This window comes from Aotus nancymaae, unplaced genomic scaffold, assembly GCF_030222135.1.
Source record: "Aotus nancymaae isolate 86718 unplaced genomic scaffold, 86718_ANA_hifiasm-v0.15.2.pri h1tg000062l, whole genome shotgun sequence".
Taxonomy (NCBI): domain Eukaryota; kingdom Metazoa; phylum Chordata; class Mammalia; order Primates; family Aotidae; genus Aotus; species Aotus nancymaae.
In genome coordinates this window covers 38,673,378-38,694,415 of record NW_026988476.1, presented here as the reverse complement: position 1 = coordinate 38,694,415, position 21,038 = coordinate 38,673,378, and the positions used below count along the sequence as shown (strand labels likewise).

The window sequence follows — 21,038 nt, the reverse complement described above, 5'->3', positions numbered from 1 at the left end:
TGTCTGATGGGTAGATTGCAAAAATTTTTCGGTTGTCGGTTAACTCTAATGATTGCTTCTTTTGCTGTGCAGAGCTCTTAAGTTTAATTAGGTCCCATTTGTCTATTTTGGCTTTTGTTGCCATTGCTTTTGGTGTTTTAGTCATGAAGTCCTTGCCTATTCCTATGTCCTGAATGGTTGCCTAGGTTTTCTTCTAGGGTTTTTATGGTGTTAGGTCTTATGTTTAAATCTTTAATACATCTGGAGTTAATTTTTGTATAAGGCGTAAGGAAGGGGTCCAGTTTCAGCTTCCTGCATATGGCTAGCCAGTTTTCCCAATACCATTTATTAAACAGGGAATCCTTTCCCCATTGCTTGTTTTTGTCCAGTTTCTCAAAGATCAGATGGTTGTAGATGTGTGGCATTACTTCTTAGGCCTCTCTTCTGTCCCATTGGTCTGTATCTCTGTTTTGGTACCAGTACCATGCTGTTTTGATTACTGTAGCCTTGTAGTATAGTTTGATGTCAGGTAGCATGATGCCTACAGCTTTGTTCTTTTTGCTTAGGATTGTCTTGGCTATGTGGGCTCTCTTTTGGTTCCATATGAAGTTTAAAGTGGTTTTTCCAGTTCTGTGAAGAAGGTCAGTGGTAGCTTGATGGGGATAGCATTGAATGTATAAATTACTTTGGGCAGTATGGCCATTTTCACAATATTGATTCTTCCTAACCATAAGCATGGAATGTTTTTCCATATGTTTGTGTCCTCTCTTATTTCCTTGATCAGTGGTTTGTAGTTCTTCTTGAAGAGATCTTTTACCTCCTTTGTCAGTTGTATTCCTAGGTATTTTGTTTTTTTTTGTAGCAATTGTGAATTGGAGTTCGCTCATGATTTGGCTCTCTGTTTGTCTGTTACTGGTGTATAGGAATGCCTGTGATTTCTGCACATTGATTTTGTGTCCTGAGACTTTGCCGAAGTTGCTTATCAGCTTAAGGAGGTTTTGGGCTGAGACGATGGGGTCTTCTAAATATACAATCATGTCATCTGCAAATAGGGACAATTTGACTTGTTCTTTTCCTAACTGAATGCCGTTTATTTCTTTTTCTTGCCTAATTGCTCTGGCTAGAACTTCCAATACTATATTGAATAGGAGTGGTGAGAGATGGCATCCTTGTCTAGTGCCAGTTTTTAAAGGGAATGCTTCCAGTTTTTGCCCATTCAGTATGATATTGGCTGTGGGTTTGTCGTAAATAGCTTTTATTATTTTGAAGTATGTTCCATCGATACCTAGTTTATTGAGAGTTTTTAGCATAAAGGGCTGTTGATTTTGTCAAAGGCAGTCTCTGCATCTATTGAGATAATCATGTGGTTTTTGTCTTTGGTTCAGTTTATGTGGTGAATTACGTTTATAGATTTGCATATGTTGAACCAGCCTTGCATCCCTGGTATGAAGCCTACTTGATCATGGTGGATAAGCTCTTTGATGTGCTGTTGGATTTGGTTTGCCAGTATTTTATTGAAGATTTTTGCATCAATGTTCATCATGGATATTGGTCTGTAGTTTTCTTTTTTAGTTGTGTCTCTGCCAGATTTTGGTATCAGGATGATGTTGGTCTTATAGAAAGAGTTAAGGAGGATTCCTTCTTTTCGTATTGTTTGGAATAGTTTCAGCAGGAATGGTACCAGTTCCTCTTTGTATGGCTAGTAGAATTCAGTTGTTAACCCATCTGGACCTAGACTTTTTTTGGTTAGTAGGCTATTAATTGCTGCCTCAACTTCAGACCTTGTTATTGGTCTATTCAGGGTTTCAACTTCTTCTTGGCTTAGTCTTGGGAGTGTGCAAGTGTCCAGGCATTTATCCATTTCTTCCAGATTTACTGGTTTATGTGCATAGAGTTGTTTGTAGTAATCTCTGATGGTAGTTTGTATTTTTGAGGAATCGGTGGTGATCTCCCTTTTATCATTTTTTATTGCACCTATTCGATTCTTCTCTCATTTCTTTTTTATTAGTCTAGCTAGTGGTCTGTCTATTTTGTTGATCTTTTCAAAAAACCAGCTCCTGGATTTACTGATTTTTTGAAGGTTTTTTTTGTGTCTCTCTCTCCTTCAGTTCTCCTATGATCTTAGTTATTTCTTGTCTTCTGCTTACTTTTGAGTTTTGTTGATCTTACTCCTCTAACTCTTCCAATATTGATGATAGGGTGTCGATTTTAGATCTTCCCTTTTTTCTCATGTGGGCATTTGTTGCTATAAATTTCCCTCTAGACACTGCTTTAAATGTGTCCCATAGAATCTGGTATGTTGCATCTTCATTCTCGTTGGTTTCAAAGAACATATTTATTTCTGCCTTCATTTCATTATCCATTCATCATTCAAGAGCAAGTTATTCAGTTTCCATGTGATTGTGTGTTTTTGAGTGCTGTTCTTAATCCTGAGTTCTAATTTGATTGCACTGTGGACTGAGAGACTGTTTTTTATGATTTCCATTCTTTTGCATTTGCTGAGGAGTGATTTACTTCCAATTATGTTGTCAATTTTGGAGTAAGTGCAATGTGGTGCTGAGAAGAATGTGTATCTGTGGATTTGGGGTGGAGTGTCCTGTAAATGTCTATTAGGTCTGCTTGGTCCAAATCTGCGTTCAAGTCCTGGATATCCTTGTTGACTTTCTGTCTTGTTGATCTGTCCAATATTGTCAGTGGAGTGCCGAAGTCTCCCACTTTTATTGTGTGGGAGTCTAAGTCTCTTTGTAGGTCTTTAAGAATTTGCTTTATGTATCTGGGTGTTCCTGTATTGGGTGCATAAATATTTAGGATAGTTAGCTCTTCTTGTTGCATTGATCATTTTACCATTATATAATGCCCTTCTTTGTCTCTTTTGATCTTTGTTGATTTAAAGTCTGTTTTATCAGAGACTAGGATTGCTACCCCTGCTTTTTTTTTGCTCTCCATTTGCTTGGTAAATCTTCTTCCATCCCTTTATTTTGAGTCTTTGTGAGTCTTTGCATGTGAGATGGGTCTCTTGAATATAGCACATTGATGGGTCTTGACTTTTTATCCAGTTTGCCAGACTGTGTCTTTTGATTGGGGCATTTAGGCCATTTACATTCAACATTAATATTGTTATGTTTGAATTTGATCCTGCCATTTTGTTACTGGCTGGTTGTTTTGCCCATTAATCGATGTGGCTCCTTCATTGTGTCATTATTCTTTAGCATTTGATATGTTTTTGCAGTGGCTGGTACTGGTTGTTCCTTTCCATGTTTAGTACTTTGTTCAGTAGCTCCTATAAGGCAGGTCTTATAAGTGATGAAATCTCTCAGTAATTGCTTGTCCCTAAAGGATTTTATTTCTTCTTCACTTATGAAGCTTAGTTTGGCTGGATATGACATTCTGGGTTGAAAGTTCTTTTCTTTAAGGATGTTGAACATTGGCCCTGACTCCCTTCTAGCTTATAGGGTTTCTGCCGAGAGATCCGCTGTGAGTCTGATGGTCTTTCCTTTGTGGATGACTCGACCTTTCTCTCTGGCTGCCCTTGGGATTTTTTCCTTCATTTCAACACTGGTGAATCTGACAACTGTGTGCCTTGGGGTTGCTCTTCTTGAGGAATGTCTTCGTGGTGTTCTCTGTATTTCCTGGATTTGAATATTGGCCTGCCTTGTTAGGTTGGGAAAGTTCTCTTGGATAATATCCTGAAGAATGTTTTCCAACTTGGATTCATTCTCCCTGTCACATTCAGGTACACTGATCAAGCATAGATTAGGTTTTTTCACATAATCCCATAGTTCTTGGAAGCTTTGTTCACTTTTTTTCACTCCTGTTTCTCTAATCTCGCCTTCTCGTTTTATTTCATTGATTTGATCTTCTGTCTCTGATATCTTTTCTTCTGCTTGATCGATTCGGCTGTTGAAACTTGTGTATGCCTCGTGAAGTTCTTGTACTGTGTTTTTCAGCTCCATCAAGTCGTTTATGTTCTTCTCTAAGCTGGTTATTCTAGTTAGCATTTCGTCTAACTTTTTTTTCAAGGTTCTTTGTTTTTTTGCATTGAGTTAGAACATGGTCTTTTAACTCAGAGAAGTTTGTTATTTCCCATGTCCTGAAGCCTGCTTCTGTCAATTCGTCAGATTCATTCTCTGTCTTTTTTTGTTCCCTTGATGCTCAGGAGTTGTGATCCCTGGGAGGAGAAGAGATGTTCTGTTCTTTGATGGTTTCATCCTTTTTGCGCTGGTTTTTTCCCATCTTTGTGGATTTATCTCCCTTTAATCTTTGAAGTTGTTGATTTCAGGAGGAGTTGCTGAGTGGACTTTTTTCTGTTGAGGTTGGAGCTGTATCTTTTTTGGCCTGTAGAGGGCATTGCTGGGCTCTCTCGGGTTCCGTCAGGTTGCTGGGTGGGTGGTCCTTCCCTGGAGTTTGTTTGCAGGTGAGATTGGCCCTGCCTTCCCAATGGCATCTCTCTCAGAGCTGGATCTTCCTGGTTGGGGTCAAGCTGGTGTATTTGCTGCCAAGCTCTCTAGTGAGGGCTTCAGTTTGAGTTCTGTGGAGGTGTGGGGCCTCCCAGGCTTTATGGTCTGTTTCCCTGCTTTCAACTCTGCCTCCCTCTGTGGGATGGTCCATCCTGCTTGGTGTTAGTTCAAACTCCCTCCCAGATCCCTGTGACAACTTGCCGCAGGGAGGTAGCCACTGCTCAGATTTGCATCAACTACCCACGGCACCCCACCATCTGGCAGGGCACTTGTGGACCATGGGTTGCAGGAGGGATGAGGTAAGCACAGGATCTGAAACAGACCACTGAGGGGGTTAAGTCCCCCGACCCTCCAAGCCGGCTACACATTTCAGGTGGGGACATGCCCCCCCTCCCCCACGTCTTGATTTACCCCCCTGGGCGGCTCTTGCCCTGTGGCTCCTTCCCTGGGCCTAATTTCAGTGCCGTATCAGTCCCACAGAAATGAACCCGGCACCTCGTTTGGAATTGTGAAGTCCTCTAGCCCTCTGTGTCTCATTTGCTGGGAGCTGCGTTCCAGTACTGGCTTCTCTCAGCCATCTTGGCGCCCCCTCAGTAATTCTTTATTTCAATGTGAATAGAAGAGACTTAAAGTATCTTTTTTCTAAGTTTTTCTGTTAAGTGATGGAGATAGCTCAGGGCCAAAAGAATTGAAAGTGGTTATTTATATGATATCACATAGTTTAAAAATATTCAAATGAGTCTGAATTTTCTACCTGTATCCTTCTTTTGTCAAAAAAAATCCTAACTCTCTTGATAATTGGAGAAACCTCACATTCAATTACACAGTGTCCAAGAAAATCTGTGAAACTTTAATCCTGTATTGTTTTCATAGCGTTCTGAAGCTAAAATTGAGAGAGAATGTGTGGCATCACTGTCATCATCATCATCATCATCATCATCATCAACAGAAAACTACAACTCTGAGGAAGAACACTAAGAGAAACCAGAAATGACTCTACACAGAATAATGCATACAATTCAATGGTATCAGTTTAATTGTAGCAATATATTTAATTCAAGTCCAATCCATGAAATCAGTATTGTGTGTTTTACCATTCATCTTTAAAAATCTTCAAATCAGTAAATCTCAGTATATTCTTAAAAGATCTGTCCAAGCATGATCTTGGCTCTTAATAGTAAAACCATATTTTAAGATGGAAAAATAACCATTATGAAGCATAGAGAGTTTTCAACCATTTCTCTGGAAATACATCTTGATAATAGCAACCATTCATCATAATACAAAACAGAAAGAAGATTAATTTACTGTGGCATAGAAAGTCCTGCCAATTCCTAAGTGCCCTAAATAGTTTCTCTGAGATTTTTTATTTTTTAGGCCTCAAGGAAAACCAAAGCCCCGCCTCCAGGTTTGGTAGCAAATAAACTCTGTTTCTCCGGTGCTAAGCTTCCATCACTCCTCTGGTAATAAGCTTTGTGCACATTTGCTAGGAAGCTGATCAGCTTGTCCGCAGGTACTATTGACACTGTGCAGCCTCCCCATCCTGCTCCAGTAAGTCGTGACCCTTCAGCCCCAAACTTCCTAAAGCAATGAGAAAAAAAATATTAGAACCTATAAATATTAGAACCCATAAATGAAAATACAAGTGATTTGCTTGGTGTCTATAGAACACATAGCCTACCTAAGTTACATGAAGAAAATACATGAGAGGTTTTTAGGTGTCATCAAACATTTCAGGACATTAAGACATTTAGACTGTTTTAGAGCATGATCTGGAATTTTTTGATTGTATCTAAATCTAGTCCCTGGTTTTGAAAGTAGTAAAAGTCAACAGTACTCCTCCCATTTCATGACTGGCAACAACCCACTGTAATATTGATTCCATAAAGTAGCCACTTGAAGAGTTGTATAGCAAGCCTACAGGTAAATCAGGAAGGAGCCATTAAAATAAAACAGGCAATGGTAAAAGAAATGTAGGTAACTCTGAATCAGAAGGTCACTCCAAATGAAGGCAAATCAAAATGTAAAGTGCAGTCTTATACAAGTTTTCACCAGTGGCTATTTCAGCTTCATTCTTAAGGCTGGGCTATTTCACAAAGAAGAATCAGTCTCCTAGAACAGATAGCCTCATTCACTGAATAAACTTAGCAATGAAAAGCTTATTATTAAACTCCAGGTTGACTGGGTGGTTGGTTGAATCTCTAATGGAAAATTAAACAAATCTTTCCACAAAGAGGATGGCAGTCCATACCATCTTCTCTGTGCCTTCTGGAGCTGGTCTGATTACTGAACTCAGAATTTGACATCAGATGAGATGTATCTGATTAGGATGGCAACAACTATATAAAGGACCACACAGCAAGAGGTAATTTTAGTAACTGTAAACCAGGTACAGTTTTAAACCTCAGATTTTAACCAAAGTGAAAGGACCTATCACAATGTACACAGATCACTCAGCTTTAAAAGATGTAATTTATCCTGACAAGAAAGTTAACATGTACTTACAATTAATTATTATTCTTTTTTTTTTTTTTTGAGACGGAGTTTAGCTCTTGTTACCCAGGCTGGAGTGCAATGGCGCGATCTCGGCTCACCGCAACCTCCGCCTCCTGGGTTCAGGCAATTCTCCTGCCTCAGCCTTCTGAGTAGCTGGGATTACAGGCACGCGCCACCGTGCCCAGCTAATTTTTTTTGTATTTTTAGTAGAGATGGGGTTTCACCATGTTGACCAGGATGGTCTCGATCTCTTGACCTCGTGATCCACCCGCCTCGGCCTCCCAAAGTGCTGGGATTACAGGCGTGAGCCACCGCGCCCGGCCTAATTATTCTTAATAAAATTCCCTCCAAATTATTAGTGGATTAAAGGCTATATAATTAATTTGGCACAATTTTGTCTCTTTTTTTCAATCTAAATGAGATACTTTATTTTCTGGACATATCAATAGAATACCACCTCTACTCTAGAACATCAAAATTACTGCATGCCAGTAATTGATTTTCTCTTCAATAATTCTTCTCAGTTGATTTCTTTTTATCACCTGCTTTATTACATATATTAAAATATGCTTTTCAAATGCAAATAGGTGTTCAGGGAAGAAAAAAAAATGCTAACAAACAAACAGACATCACTGATCTCCTCCTATCCCTTAAACATTCAGCTTATGACCCAGTAGCTGAACTAAGCCTGAAATCTCATCATCTAGGCTGAAAAATTTCTCTGACCTTGGGATCCTTGAATTCTAAATTTCTAGGTTGGCAAAGGGCCTGTTTGCAGTTTGTTGATTTCAAAAATGGTTGTCATATGTAATCGCATCAAACTCTCACTGTGGAAGATGCTGGGAAAAACTGACGTGTCACTGAAGTGTCTCTGGAAGACCCTAAAATATGGGCATTAAAGTCAGCCATGACATGGTATAGTGAAGAACACTGTACCTTCTTATTTAAGATCCAAAATAGGCCATTTTGCTGGACTCAAGTCATCAAGCCTTTAAGGGTCTTCAGTGAACTTCTAAAAGGCATATTTTATTATATTTTCTTATTTAAAGAGTTTTTTAAAGCTGTGATTTTTCAAAATTGAACCTAAAGCAAACTGAGAGTATTGTTTTTAATCTGGCTATAAAATCTATAGGAATTGAGCCAGAGGGTCTGTTTCCTGAGACTTCTACTAGTTTCCAGAGAGCAGAAGCTGGAAGTCTTTCTAGGTAAAGATACTCACTACTGAGTCTCCAGAGCTGCTTTGTCACCACTCTGCATGCTACAGATGAAAATGAACTGAATTGCATCAATCACATGGTCTGAAGTCATCGGGGCTCAAATTTCCCAAATAGAGAATGATAAGTGCTATTATAAATAGCCTTCAGCCCCTGAGTCAGTGACACATCTGATCCCAAGTCAGGGCTGCCCCAACAGCTGGTCAGTAGCCTGCCCAGCTACATACACTTATAAAGGCTGAACGGTCTGTCTGCAGTGTTCCCCACTGGTACTTAATAGGCCGTTTGACATACGCCATAGAAATTCTGAGAAGACCAAAAGTTAGTAGCCAATATACACTTTAAATAAGAAAGAAAAGTAAGTGAACCAAGGGTGTTTAGCAAACTTTTCATGTTTGCACCTTTCTCTGGAAGAATGATAAATCATTAAAAATATATCTCCTGAGCTATTGCACATCAGAGAGGCAATACAAGAATTACAAAAACCAAAACCCCCAAATCCCTCAGATCCCACTTTGATGATTGTGCTGACTGGACTGGGAATAATGTGGAAAGGTTTGTCAAAGCAACAAAGGCAGCCTCTGCTTTATAAAGCATGATTGACAAAGGCTAGGGTAGATGAAGGATGGAGATTATGAGGAATGTTCTCTTTGATCCTTTTATTGCTGAAAAGTATACTCACATAATTAACTATCCAGGCACCCAATATAGCCAAAGTCGAATTTCCTACTTTTAAGTGAACTAATTTGACCATAAAGCGCTTACTAAGTTGCAAGATACAGAGCAATGGAGAGGGTGGGGAGGAGATCCAGAGAGACCCAACTGCACTACACACTTGAGAAAGAGGGAAGGTAAGAAGTTAGGCTTTGTATTTCAATTCTGTTTCATTTCTTTCAAAATAAGTGAATATATATTATACAAATGGATATGAAATAAATTATTTCAGGAAATCTTGAATTTAGGAATAGGTCACATCCATCTCTCTGACCCTAGCCCAGCACAATTCTAGGCATTTAATAGGTTCTACTAAGTGGCTGCTAGACTAAAATAGTTGTTTTAAAGTATTTTTTAAATTATATGTAATATAAGCAGTCAGCAGTGTATTCTTTACTTGGAAAGACTTCTACCTTCTGCCTCTAGGAAATGGCAAGAATCACAGGTAAGAGACCGTCTCGCCCAGTTTCTATGATTTTTACAGCCAGATTAGAAACCATACCTTCAAATTGCTTTAGAGTCAAGAAACCACAGCTTCAAACACTGGTCAAATGAGAAAGGATAAGAAAATACGTCTACAAGTCTACATTAGAAATGTAAGCCACTTAAAGCCCACTGAAGAGCAGGGGGTTTGGGTCCTGCAAATGGCATGTATACTCATAAGTAAAAGAGGCTCAAAGAGAAGTGAACCCCTAAGGGTAGCGAAATGGCTCATTCCCTTGTTTCATTTTTTTGATCGGGTATGCAGATTTGCACTTAAGGTCATAGGGAAAGAGCACAGAACTATGGATTTGCACTTCGTTCTTCCCCATTATGACCTTGTCAAAAGAACGGGTGGGAGAGGCTGAGCAGCCTCACCACGGAACACATTGCAGAAAGATTTCTGAGGAAGACAAAGCAAATTAACTTTTGTAATCATAGTTGATCCATTAAAATTTGTCATTCATCTTCCTTAACAGCTTGGGCAATAATGCAGCAATTAATCTTCTCTAATTTCAACAAGTGCCAAACGGAAATAAAAGGCATTAATCATTTTGTCTTAAGTGAAACCAGGGAACCAATAGTGAATGAGCTGTCTCACATTTTGTGTTCTCCAGTAATCCTACTTAAAATTTTGTCATTTCTTTCTGTTTATATTTTGTTCAGTTACAAGAGATATTTTATAATTCAGCAAAAATTACCTTTTTTCTTCATGATTCTTGGTTTCATATAATTTAAGTTCTAACTTAAGTTTTTAATAATTTAATACTTAATAACTTAAGTTTTAAATTTTTTTTTAGCTTTTGTCTTGCCCATTTTATTTTTTATTTTATTGTATTTTAGGTTTTGGGGTACATGTGAAGAACATGCAAAATTGTTGCATAGGTACACACATGGCAGTGTGATTTGCTGCCTTTCTTCCCTTCACCTATATCTGGCATTTCTCCCCATGCTATCTCTCCCCACCTCCCCACCATCCACTGTTCCTCCCCTATTTCTCCCCAACAGACCCCAGTGTATAGTGCTCCCCTCCCTGTGTCCGTGTGTTCTCATTGTTCAACACCCACCTATGAATGAGAACATGCGGTGTCTGAATTTCTGTTCTTGTGTCAGTTTGCTGAGAATGATGGCTTCCAGCTTCATCCACATCCCTACAAAGAAAACTAACTCACCGTTTTTGATGGCTGCATAATATTCCATGGTGTATATGTGCCACATTTTCCCTGTCCAGTCTATCATTGATGGGCATTTGGGTTGGTCCCAGGTCTTTGCTATTGTAAACTGTGCTGCAATGAACATTTGTGTGCATGTGTCCTTATAGGAGAACGATTTATAATCCTTTGGATATATACCCAGTAATGGGATTGCTGGGTCAAATGGAATTTCTATTTCTGGTCTTTGAGGAATCACCACACTGTCTTACACAATGGTTGAAGTAATTGACACTCCCACCAACAGTGTAAAAGTGTTCCTATTTCTCCACATCCTCTCCAGCATCTGTTGTCTCCAGATTTTTTAATGATCACCATTCTAACTGGCGTGAGATGGTATCTCAATGTAGTTTTGATTTGCATTTCTCTAATGACCAGAGATGATGAGCATTTTTTCATATGCTTGTTGGCCTCATGTATGTCTTCTTTTGTAAAGTGTCTGTTCATATCCTTTGCCCACTTTTGAATGGGCTTGCTTTTTTCTTGTAAATCTGTTTTAGTTCTTCCTAAATTCTGGATACCAGCCCTTTGTCAGATGGGTAAACTGCAAAAAATTTTTCCATTCTGTTGGTTGCTGATTCACACTAATGACTGTTTCTTTTGCCATGCAGAAGCTGTGGAGTTTGATTAGGTCTCATTTGTCTATTTTGGCTTTTGTTGCCAATGCTTTTGGTGTTTTGGTCATGAAGTCCTTGCCTACGCCTATGCCCTGAATGGTTTTGCCTAGATTTTCTTCTATGGTTTTTATGGTGTTAGGTCTTATGTTTAAGTCTTTAAACAATCTGGAGTTAATTTTAGTGTAGGGTGTCAGGAAGGGGTCCAGTTTCTGCTTTCTGCACATGGCTAGCCAGTTTTCCCAACACCACTTATTAAACAGGAAATCCTTTCCCCATTGCTTGTTTTTGTCAGGTTTGTCAAAGATCAGATGATTGTAGATATGTTGTGTTGCCTCCGAAGCCTCTGTTCTGTTCCATTGGTCTATATCTCTGTTTTGGTACCAGTACCGTGATGTTTTGATCACTGTAGCCTTGTGGTATAGTTTGAAGTCTGGTAGTGTGATGCCTCCCGCTTTGTTCTTTTTGCTTAGAATTGACTTGGCTATGTGGGCTCTCTTTTGGTTCCATATGAAGTTTAAGGTGGTTTTTTCCAGTTCTGTTAAGAAGGTCATTGGTAGCTTGATGGGGATAGTGTTGAATCTGTAAATTACTTTGGGCAGTATGGCCATTTTCACGATACTGATTCTTCCTAACCATGAACGTGGAATGTTTCTCCATCTGTTTGTACCCTCTCTTGTTTCGTTGATCAGTGGTTTGTAGTTCTCCTTGAAGAGGTCCCTGAAGTTCTTTGTTAGTTGTATTCCTAGGTATTTTATTCTCTTTGTAGCAATTGTGAATGGCAGTTCGTTCTTGATTTGGTTCTCTTTAAGTCTGTTATTGGTGTATAGGAATGCTTGTGATTTTTGCACATTGATTTTGTATCCTGAGACTTTGCTGAAGTTGCTTATCAGTTTCAGGAGATTTTGGGCTGAGATGAGATGATGGGGTCTTCTAAGTATACAATCATGTCATCTGCAAATAGATACAATTTGACTTCCTCCTTTCCTATTTGAATACCCTTTATTTCTTTTTCTTGCCTGATTGCTCTGGCTAGAACTTCCAGTACTATATTGAATAGGAGTGGTGAGAGAGAGCATCCTTGTCTAGTGCCAGATTTCAAAGGGAATGCTTCCAGTTTTTGCCCATTCAGTATGATACTGGCTGTTGGTTTGTCATAAATAGCTTTTATTATTTTGAGATACGTTCCGTCAATACCTAGTTTATTGAAGGTTTTTAGCATAAAGGGCTGTTGAATTTTGTCAAAGGCCTTCTCTGCATCAATTGAGATAATCATGTGGTTTTTGTCTTTGGTTCTGTTTATGTGGTGAATTACGTTTATAGACTTGCGTATATTGAACCAGCCTTGCATCCCCGGGATGAATCCTACTTGATCATGGTGGATAAGCTTTTTGATGTGCTGTTGCAATTGGCTTGCCAGTATTTTATTGAAGATTTTTGCATCTATGTTCATCATGGATATTGGCCTGTAGTTTTCTTTTCTTGTTGAGTCTCTGCTGGGTTTTGGTATCAGGATGATGTTGGTCTCATAAAATGATTTGGGAAAGATTCCTTCTTTTTTGATTATTTGGAATAGTTTCAGAAGGAATGTTACCAGCTCCTCTTTCTATGTCTGGTAGAATTTGGCTGTGAACCCATCTGGACCTGGGCTTTCTTTGGGTGGTAGGCTCTTAATTGCTGCCTCGACTTCAGACCTTGTTATTGGTCTATTCAGGGTTTCGACTTCTTCCTGGTTTAGGCTTGGGAGGAGGCAACTGTCCAGGAATTTATCCATTTCTTCCAGGTTTCCTAGTTTATGTGCATAGAGTTGTTTGTAATAATCTCTGATGATGGTTTGAATTTCTGTGGAATCTGTGGTGATATCCCCTTTATCATTTTTTATTGCATCTATTTGGTTATTCTCTCTTTTCTTTTTTATTAATCGGGCTAGTGGTCTGTCTATTTTGTTGATCTTTTCGAAAAACCAGCTCCTGGATTTATTGATTTTTTGAAGGTTTTTTTGTGTCTCTATTTCCTTCAGTTCTACTTTGATCTTAGTTATTTCTTGTCTTCTGCTATGTTTTGAGTTTTTTTGATCTTGCTTCTCTAGCTCTTTCAATTTTGACGATAGGGTGTCAATTTTAGATCTCTCCTTTCTTCTCATGTGGGCACTTATTGCTATATATTTTCCTCTAGACACTGCTTTAAATGTGTCCCAGAGATTCTGGTATGTTGTGTCTTCGTTCTCGTTGGTTTCAAAGAACATCTTTATTTCTGCCTTCATTTCATTGTTTATCCAGTCGACATTCAAGAGCCAATTGTTCAGTTTCCATGAAGCTGTGCGGTTCTGGGTTGGTTTCTGAATTCTGAATTCTAACTTGATTGTACTGTGGTCTGAGAGACTGTTTGTTATGATTTCCGTTCTTTTGCATTTGCTGAGGAGTGATTTACTTCCAATTATGTGGTCAATTTTATAGTAGGTGTGATGTGGTGCTGAGAAAAATGTATATTCTGTGGATTTAGGGTGGAGAGTTCTGTAAATGTCTGTTAGGTTTGCTTGTTCCAGGTCTGAGTTCAAGTCCTGGATATCCTTGTTAATTTTCTGTCTGGTTGATCTGTCTAATATTGACAATGTAGTGTTAAAGTCTCCCACTATTATTGTGTGGGAGTCTAAGTCTCTTTGTAAGTCATTAAGAACTTGCCTTATGTATCTCGGTGCTCCTGTATTGGATGTGTATATATTTAGGATAATTAACTCTTCTTGTTGCATTCATCCTTTTACCATTATGTAATGTCCTTCTTTGTCTCTTTTGATCTTTGTTGCTTTAAAGTCTATTTTGTCAGAGATGAGAATTGCAACTTCTGCTTTTTTTTGCTCTCCATTTGCTTGATAAATCTTCCTCCATCCCTTTATTTTGAGCCTTTGTGTATCCTTGAATGTGAGATGGGTTTCCTGGATACAGCACACTGATGGGTTTTGGCTTTTTATCCAATTTGCCAGTCTGTGTCTTTTGATTGGGGCATTTAGTCCATTTACATTTAGGGTCAATATTGTTATGTGTTAATTTGATCCTGCCATTTTGATGCTAGCTGGCTGTTTTGCCCATTAGTTGATGCAGATTCTTCATTGTGTTGATGCTCTTTACCCTTTGGTATGTTTTTGGAGTGGCTGGTACTGGTTGTTCCTTTCTATTGTAGTGCCTCTTTCAGTAGCTCTTGTAGAGCGGGCCTGGTGGTGATGAAATCTCTGAGTACTTGTTTGTTCGCAAAGGATTTTATTTTTCCTTCACTTATGAAGCTTAGTTTGGCTGGATAGGAAATTCTGGATTGAAAGTTCTTTTCTTTAAGGATGTTGACTATTGGTCCCCACTCTGTTCTGGCTCACTCTGTAAGGATAGTTTTCTTCCTCTTTCCTGCTCCTTTCTTTAGATTCTAAACTGATTTTCCCTTGAAGAGAAGGAAAAGGCTCAACTGAAAAAGAGAGCTAGCAGTGATCTCTACTCTTTCCCAGTACCCCTTCTCTCCACGTCACAAAGTTGTTCTATACATTGTCCTATATGCTAACTACCTAGAGATGCTTTTTTAATTCAGTCTAGCTCAGATCACTCTAAGATTATCTGCTTGTGTATAGCACCTTAGGTATTCTAGGTATTCAAGTCCTTCATTTACTCATTCAATTAGTTGTCTTTTTATACAAATAGTTTCCAAAAAGGCCTTTGGGAACACTAAAGGAATTTGGAAGTGCTGTAAGTGGACCAGGGAGGGTGATGTAAAGATTATTTTTGGCAATGCTCCTTCTTGAACCCATTTCAGCTTCCCTCCTCCCTCTTCTGGGAAAGTCAAGCAACCTGCTCAGGCTGCCCAGTCTTAGTCACACCTTCCCTACTGATGTTAACATTTTTAAAGGTGGCAGGGAATTGTGGAGATGGTGGTGGTTTTTAAACAAAGAAATACTTTGCCAGAGGTTGAGTCTGTGGCATCAGTGGCTCACACCAGGCATTGCTAGGACCCCTTCCAATAAGACCAACACCTTCTCTGCCTGACCCAGTAAGACACTGACAAGGCTTCAGGAGGAACTAGGGCTTACAAGTAGCTCCACTGTTCATTTATTTGAAGCTTTCCCCATGTTACTACCTGCTACTCTTCCACCGTCTGTCTTCCCCATCCTTTTAAAGCATCCTTTATCTTATTCCCATTAATTTCTGTATTCTTCTGAACCCCTCCTCCTTCCCTCATTACTTCTCAGATATCTTAACAAGAGAAAGTCACAGCTTTTGAAAAGTGGAGAGTAGACTGCATTTTCACATGGTATACAGATATCCATGTGAAAATATGTACTGACTGAAGGAGGGAAAATGCCTGCATCAACTTAATTCCTCTGAGGCTATCCTCCTCTGAGGTTGGTCTGCCACTTAGGACCTTTCAGTAACTTGCAACCAACTGAAACATTTGAAGAATATTATCTGCTGGTCACAGTGACAGCAAAGAAGAAATTAATAAGAAACTTTAAGGACCAGACAACTATTCTGGCCAATATTTTCAACAAGCCAGAAGATAATCTTTCAATATGGAAAATTTGAACCCTATATGATTATGGAATAAGTAGAAAATAACTCTGATACTTAGCAGTTGACTTTCCAAACAAAACAATCACGAAAAAGTGATGGAGCTCCTGAATTTTCACAGAGCTGAGGTTTTCTCAGAAAATGAATACAGTAGATGAAAATGGTCCAGTCAGAAACACTTTAGCTGCCATTAAGAAAGGATTTTCCAAAAACAAATAAAATGAAAAGATAAATAAAAGATACTCTTCCAAACCCATTTAAGACATAGCCATAAACTTTTTCCCTAAAACTTATTTTTAAAATGTGTAGGTCTATAGACTTCTAGAACAGAAAAAGGCAATGGAGATCATAAAGTGAGGCATTAGTTCAAACCCAACAGAGCTCAGAAGGAAAACAGAGCCAGAATGCAAACTTTCTTTCAGCCCACTTTTCATCCCACTCTACACATTACATCCCTCCTCAACATGACTTTGCTTAATGTTCAAATGCTGGAAACTTTGACAACAAAGGCCTCCATCATAAAGCTTCTAAGCTAGGAGATGAAAATAGGTTACATACAAACACACACGTACACACACACATATATATGACCTACATTTGAGTGTAATCACATCTCAGTATAACCCAAAGGGAGAGGCAGGTTTGGCAAAATCATTGGATTGAGAGCCAGGCTTTCCAATGGACTCATTATGTGACATTACTCAAATCATTTACTTTCTTAGTACCCTCTTGGATCTCTAAGGTTCCTTCCTGATCTAATATTTTATGGTACTCTAAGATAACTCATACCCACCCACAACGGTAAAGTGTGCTTTTCAAAAATGTGGCTTTTAGAGGAACAAGGAAGGTTTCTCAGATCAAAAAGCCAGGAGTTGTCTTGATTTCCCTCTTTCACCCACACAACAATTATCTAAGTCTTCCTTCCAGGCATCTTTGGCATAGAATTGCCTAGCATTTCCATTTCCCCCTTTCTCTTCTCAAAGCCAGAAACCTTCCAATGGCCTACACAGCCTATGTGATATGGCTCCCCTCTTCCTCCCTTACTTCACCTAATGCCTCTCCTTCCTTCCTGGCCCTCTGCCATGCTGATCTTGCTGAGCCTCACACATGACAGCCAAGTATCCACCTCAGGGCCTACGCACTTGCTGTTCTCATTTATTTATCTCCTTCAGGTCTCTGCTCAAATATCTCTTCCGCAAAGTGGCCTTCTTCAGCCGCTCCATACAAAGAGTACCCACCCAACCCTGTAGTCTGTATTCCTTCTGATTTTTTCCATAGCACTTATCACTACCATTCAAATTATTTTTAATTGTCATTTCTCTCTTTCCCCACGAGAATGTAAGCTTCATGAGAACAAGTACAGGTTGACCACTCTAGGAAGAGAAAGTTCATTTGAGAATTCCAGCTAGCAAACATCCTTCCACTGCTTTTCAAGTGGGATTGAAATCATCCCACTTCCTTCCAGGCAAAGACATTTCTTCCTGATCTCTGCAAAAATAATTCCACTTCCTCTTATTTCCAGAACCGAACAATATTTGTCCCTTCCATATACTAAGCCCTTGATATTTTCAGAAAAGAGTACTTAAATAAGCTGGGAAAGGCTTTTGAAAATTAGTGAGCAAACATGTCAGCAGATCTTCTTCAATGCTGTGGTCAAGTCTCTTGACAAGCTGGGTTACACAGGCCATTTGTGATCACTGGAGTTACTTAATTAAAATTTTTCAGGCCGGGCGCGGTGGCTCAAGCCTGTAATCCCAGCACTTTGGGAGGCCGAGGCGGGTGGATCACGAGGTCAAGAGATCGAGACCATCTTGGTCAACATGGTGAAACCCCGTCTCTACTAATACAAAAAAATTAGCTGGGCACAGTGGCGCGTGCCTGTAATCCCAGCTACTCAGGAGGCTGAGGCAGGAGAATTGCCTGAACCCAGGAGGCGGAGATTGCGGTGAGCCGAGATCGCGCCATTGCGCTCCAGCCTGGGTATCAAGAGCGAAACTCCGTCTCAAAAAAAAAAAAAAAAAAAAATTTTTTTCAGGCTGGGAGTGTGGCAATGAGTGAGGCAAGCCACAGGTGCCAAGTGGTTAATTACATTTCCATTACTAATTGTAGTGTAGTATTGTGTTCTCACAGTGAAATAACATCTAACATTTGAGAGCTCTCCAGTTTTCTTTGAGTTCTCCCAAGATCACTGAGCTTCTTCCTGCATAAGAGGACTAACTCTATTATCTCCATTCCTTCACAATTTTAAGGAAGTTGTTTTTAGGCTTTGTGAAAGAGTTTTCCTCTTTACAGTTCTGCCTCAATTAAGCATTTATCACCTGGGCTTTCTTCAGCCCTTATTTCCTCAAATTGCCTAAACTAAATCTGGAAGGCAGGAAATGCTGGCTTTCTGGGTGATTCCTTAAGTAATTCCGTCCCACACACTCCCATCAAGCTTGAGATCCTCTGTCAGTTTTCTCCCTTCTAAGTAGAACTACTAAACTTAATTAGGACATTGAACAGGAGTTTCTGGCAGAGCAGCAGTATAATAAAATAAAGCATGAGAAAGTTAACAGGGCCCAGCTCTGAGCAAAGCTACCATCCTGAAAGGCTTAATCATCCAAAGATGGAAAGGTCTTTCTCATAATTTAAAGAGCTGACTTCAAACTGACTCCAAACCCAGAGCCTCATAAAATCATGGGGACAGGTCTCAAATCTTTCATCCTACAGATATTTAGCAGGGAACAAGTTTAGCTCTATATCAGGAGAGACCCCTCATATAGAAAGTGGGGAACAATCTTCACTCTCATAGATTATGAAATGTTACATTTTCTCCATTAATTTAAACAATATTATTTGGTGGCATCCCTTGGCCCCCACCAGGCTGTCTCACCGACAGATGTCCACCAGTTGGTCCAGCTCAGGGCAGCTGCACTCATACATGTCCCGGCAGCTCATGTGGCTCTGGTTCATCAACTCTCCTAGCAGCTGAACCGTGTTTTCAGGTGCTTCTTCACATATCTTCTTAAACTGGAGGACTCGTGCAGCCTCACTGTACACATGCTTTGCCCGCTGATAGAGTTTGAAGATGAGCACTAAGGGGGTGGGGAAGGAGATTAGGAATAGTTACTGGACAACCCAGTATGAAGAAAAATTTATTTTTGAAGACTTTCATTTCTGTTTTCATTATCAATATCTTAAACTTTAAATAGGTCTCTCACTGAAAGGGTTCTTTCCACTGAAATGTGTCTATTTGCATGTGTCTATTTGTAGGTCAGTTTTACTTTTTTCTTGATACTGAATAAAATCTCTTAACTATATTTCCTTAACTTCACTCAGCACAGATGTGCATACACTTGTGTGCAATCTAATCCATCCCAAAAGAAAGGAGATGTAACATGTATTGAACACACCCTACATGCCAGACACAGTGGCTCACGCCTGTAATTCCAGCACTTTGGGAGGCTGAGGTGGGTGGATCACCTGAGGTCAGGAGTTTGAGACCAGCCTGACCAACATAGTGAAAATCTGTCTCTATTAAAATACAAAAATTAGCTGGGTCTGCTGGTGGGCACCTGTAATCCTAGCTACTTGGGAGGCTGAGACAGGAGAATTTCTTGAACCCAGGAGGTGGAGGTTACAGTGAGCTAAGATCGCACCATTACACTCCAGCCTGGGTGATAGAGCAAGACTCCGTCTCAAAAAAAAAAAAAAAAAGTACTACCTCATGTAGTTCTCATCACAGCACTGAGGGATGTGCAGTATGATCCCTGTTAATAGAAAAGAGAAGCAGGCTCATTAGAGTGAAGTGACATGCTTAAGGTCACACATCCTGAACATAGTGGAAGCCAAACAGATCAGGGATGCCTGGCTCTAGAGCCACGTTCTTTCCACTGTGCCCCAACAAAAAGGACCACTGAGAATTCTTATGGTGGCAATTTTTAATAAAAACCATCATTCTCAGCAAACTAACAAATGAACAGAAAACCAAAAACTGCATGTTCTCACTCATAAGTGGAAGTTGAACAATGAGAACACATGGACACAGGGAGGGGAATATTACACACCGGGGCCTGTCAGGGGTTAGGGTCTAGAGGAGGGATAGCATTAGGACAAATACCTAATGTAGATGACAGGTTGATGGGTGCAGCAAACCACCATGGCACATGTATACCTATGTAACAAACCTGCACGTTCTGCATATGTATCCTAGAACTTAATGTATAAAAAAAAATTTTTAATGTATCCTAAAGGAACAGATAAACACAATTATTTATATGGGATATATAATATTTATATATGTACCTGTACATATACTGCAGCTTTATTTATTATAGAAGAAAATAAGAAACCACTCAACTATCTAATTACAGAGGACTGTATTATACTGGCCAGGTGCGGTGACTCACACCTGTAATCCCAGCACTTTGGGAGGCTGAGGTGGGTGGATCACAAGGTCAGGAGATTGAGACTATCCTGGCCAACATGGTGAAACCCTGTCTCTATTGAAAATACAAAAATCACCTGTAGTCCCAGCAGCTCGGGAGGCTGAGGCAGGAGAATCACTTGAAACTGGGAGGTGGAGGTTGCAGTGAGCCAAGATTGTGCCACTGCACTGCAGCCTGTCAACAGAGTGAGACTCCATCTCAAAAAAAAATTAATTTTTGAAATATTACTGCTATTAAAACTCAGATTCTAAAGCAATTTGATACATAGGAAATTATTCATTATTAAATGAAAATAAAACAAAACTATATGTACAATTGATAACTCATTTTGCATACACATATACACATATTTATGTACATTTTAATTTAAAAAACTGATAGGAAAGCACTAAAATGTTAATAGTGTTATCTCTGTGGTCCCTTATGGGTGACACATACTTGTATTTTCCAGATTACCCACAATGACTCCGTAATTTCAGCTACAGAAACGTGGCCTATTGCAATGGCTATGTCTATAATATTTACACATTCCTGTGAATAACAACTGAGACTTTCTTACCATTTTCACCCATGCTGAACAGTGGCTGACCTGGTATGGTGGGTCTGGGAAAATTTAGGAAAATTTATGAAAATTCCCAGGCCTAGGGAATAGAGACAGGGCTAAAAATCAAAAAATCTAATTTCTTAACAGCTCTGTGACAACTAGCCGTACACAAATTGCCACCTTTATAAGGCCCTATTTATATTCTCACCTCTAAAATGAGGTGGAAAATCACTTCTCAGGATCCTTCCAGCCCTAACATTTTATAATTCTATAAAGGGCTTCTCCCAAGAGCATCTGTCCTTCAACATTCCCCCCATATTGTTATACCTCGTAAAGAAGATACTGTTACTGGTAGTTT

The 21,038-nt window shown here is 39.5% G+C and overlaps 2 protein-coding genes across 13 annotated transcripts in view; one reads left to right on the top strand and one right to left on the bottom strand.

Annotated features, from left to right (window-relative positions):
* The window catches only part of LOC105709990 (COP9 signalosome complex subunit 2), a 425,050-nt gene that overhangs the window by 256,539 nt on the left and 147,473 nt on the right, over window positions 1-21,038 (top strand). The gene's annotated exons all lie outside the window — the stretch shown is intronic.
* The window catches only part of GALK2 (galactokinase 2), a 124,020-nt gene continuing 108,431 nt past the window's right edge, over window positions 5,450-21,038 (bottom strand). For all 9 annotated transcript variants that reach the window (XM_012442179.3, XM_012442175.3, XM_064365650.1 and 6 more), the window contains 2 exons: window positions 18,582-18,783; window positions 5,450-6,017 (listed from right to left, as the gene is read on the bottom strand). In XM_012442179.3, coding sequence (XP_012297602.1) covers window positions 5,810-6,017; window positions 18,582-18,783 — 410 coding nt within the window. In that variant the 3' untranslated portion in view covers window positions 5,450-5,809. The remainder of the gene's footprint in view (window positions 6,018-18,581; window positions 18,784-21,038) is intronic.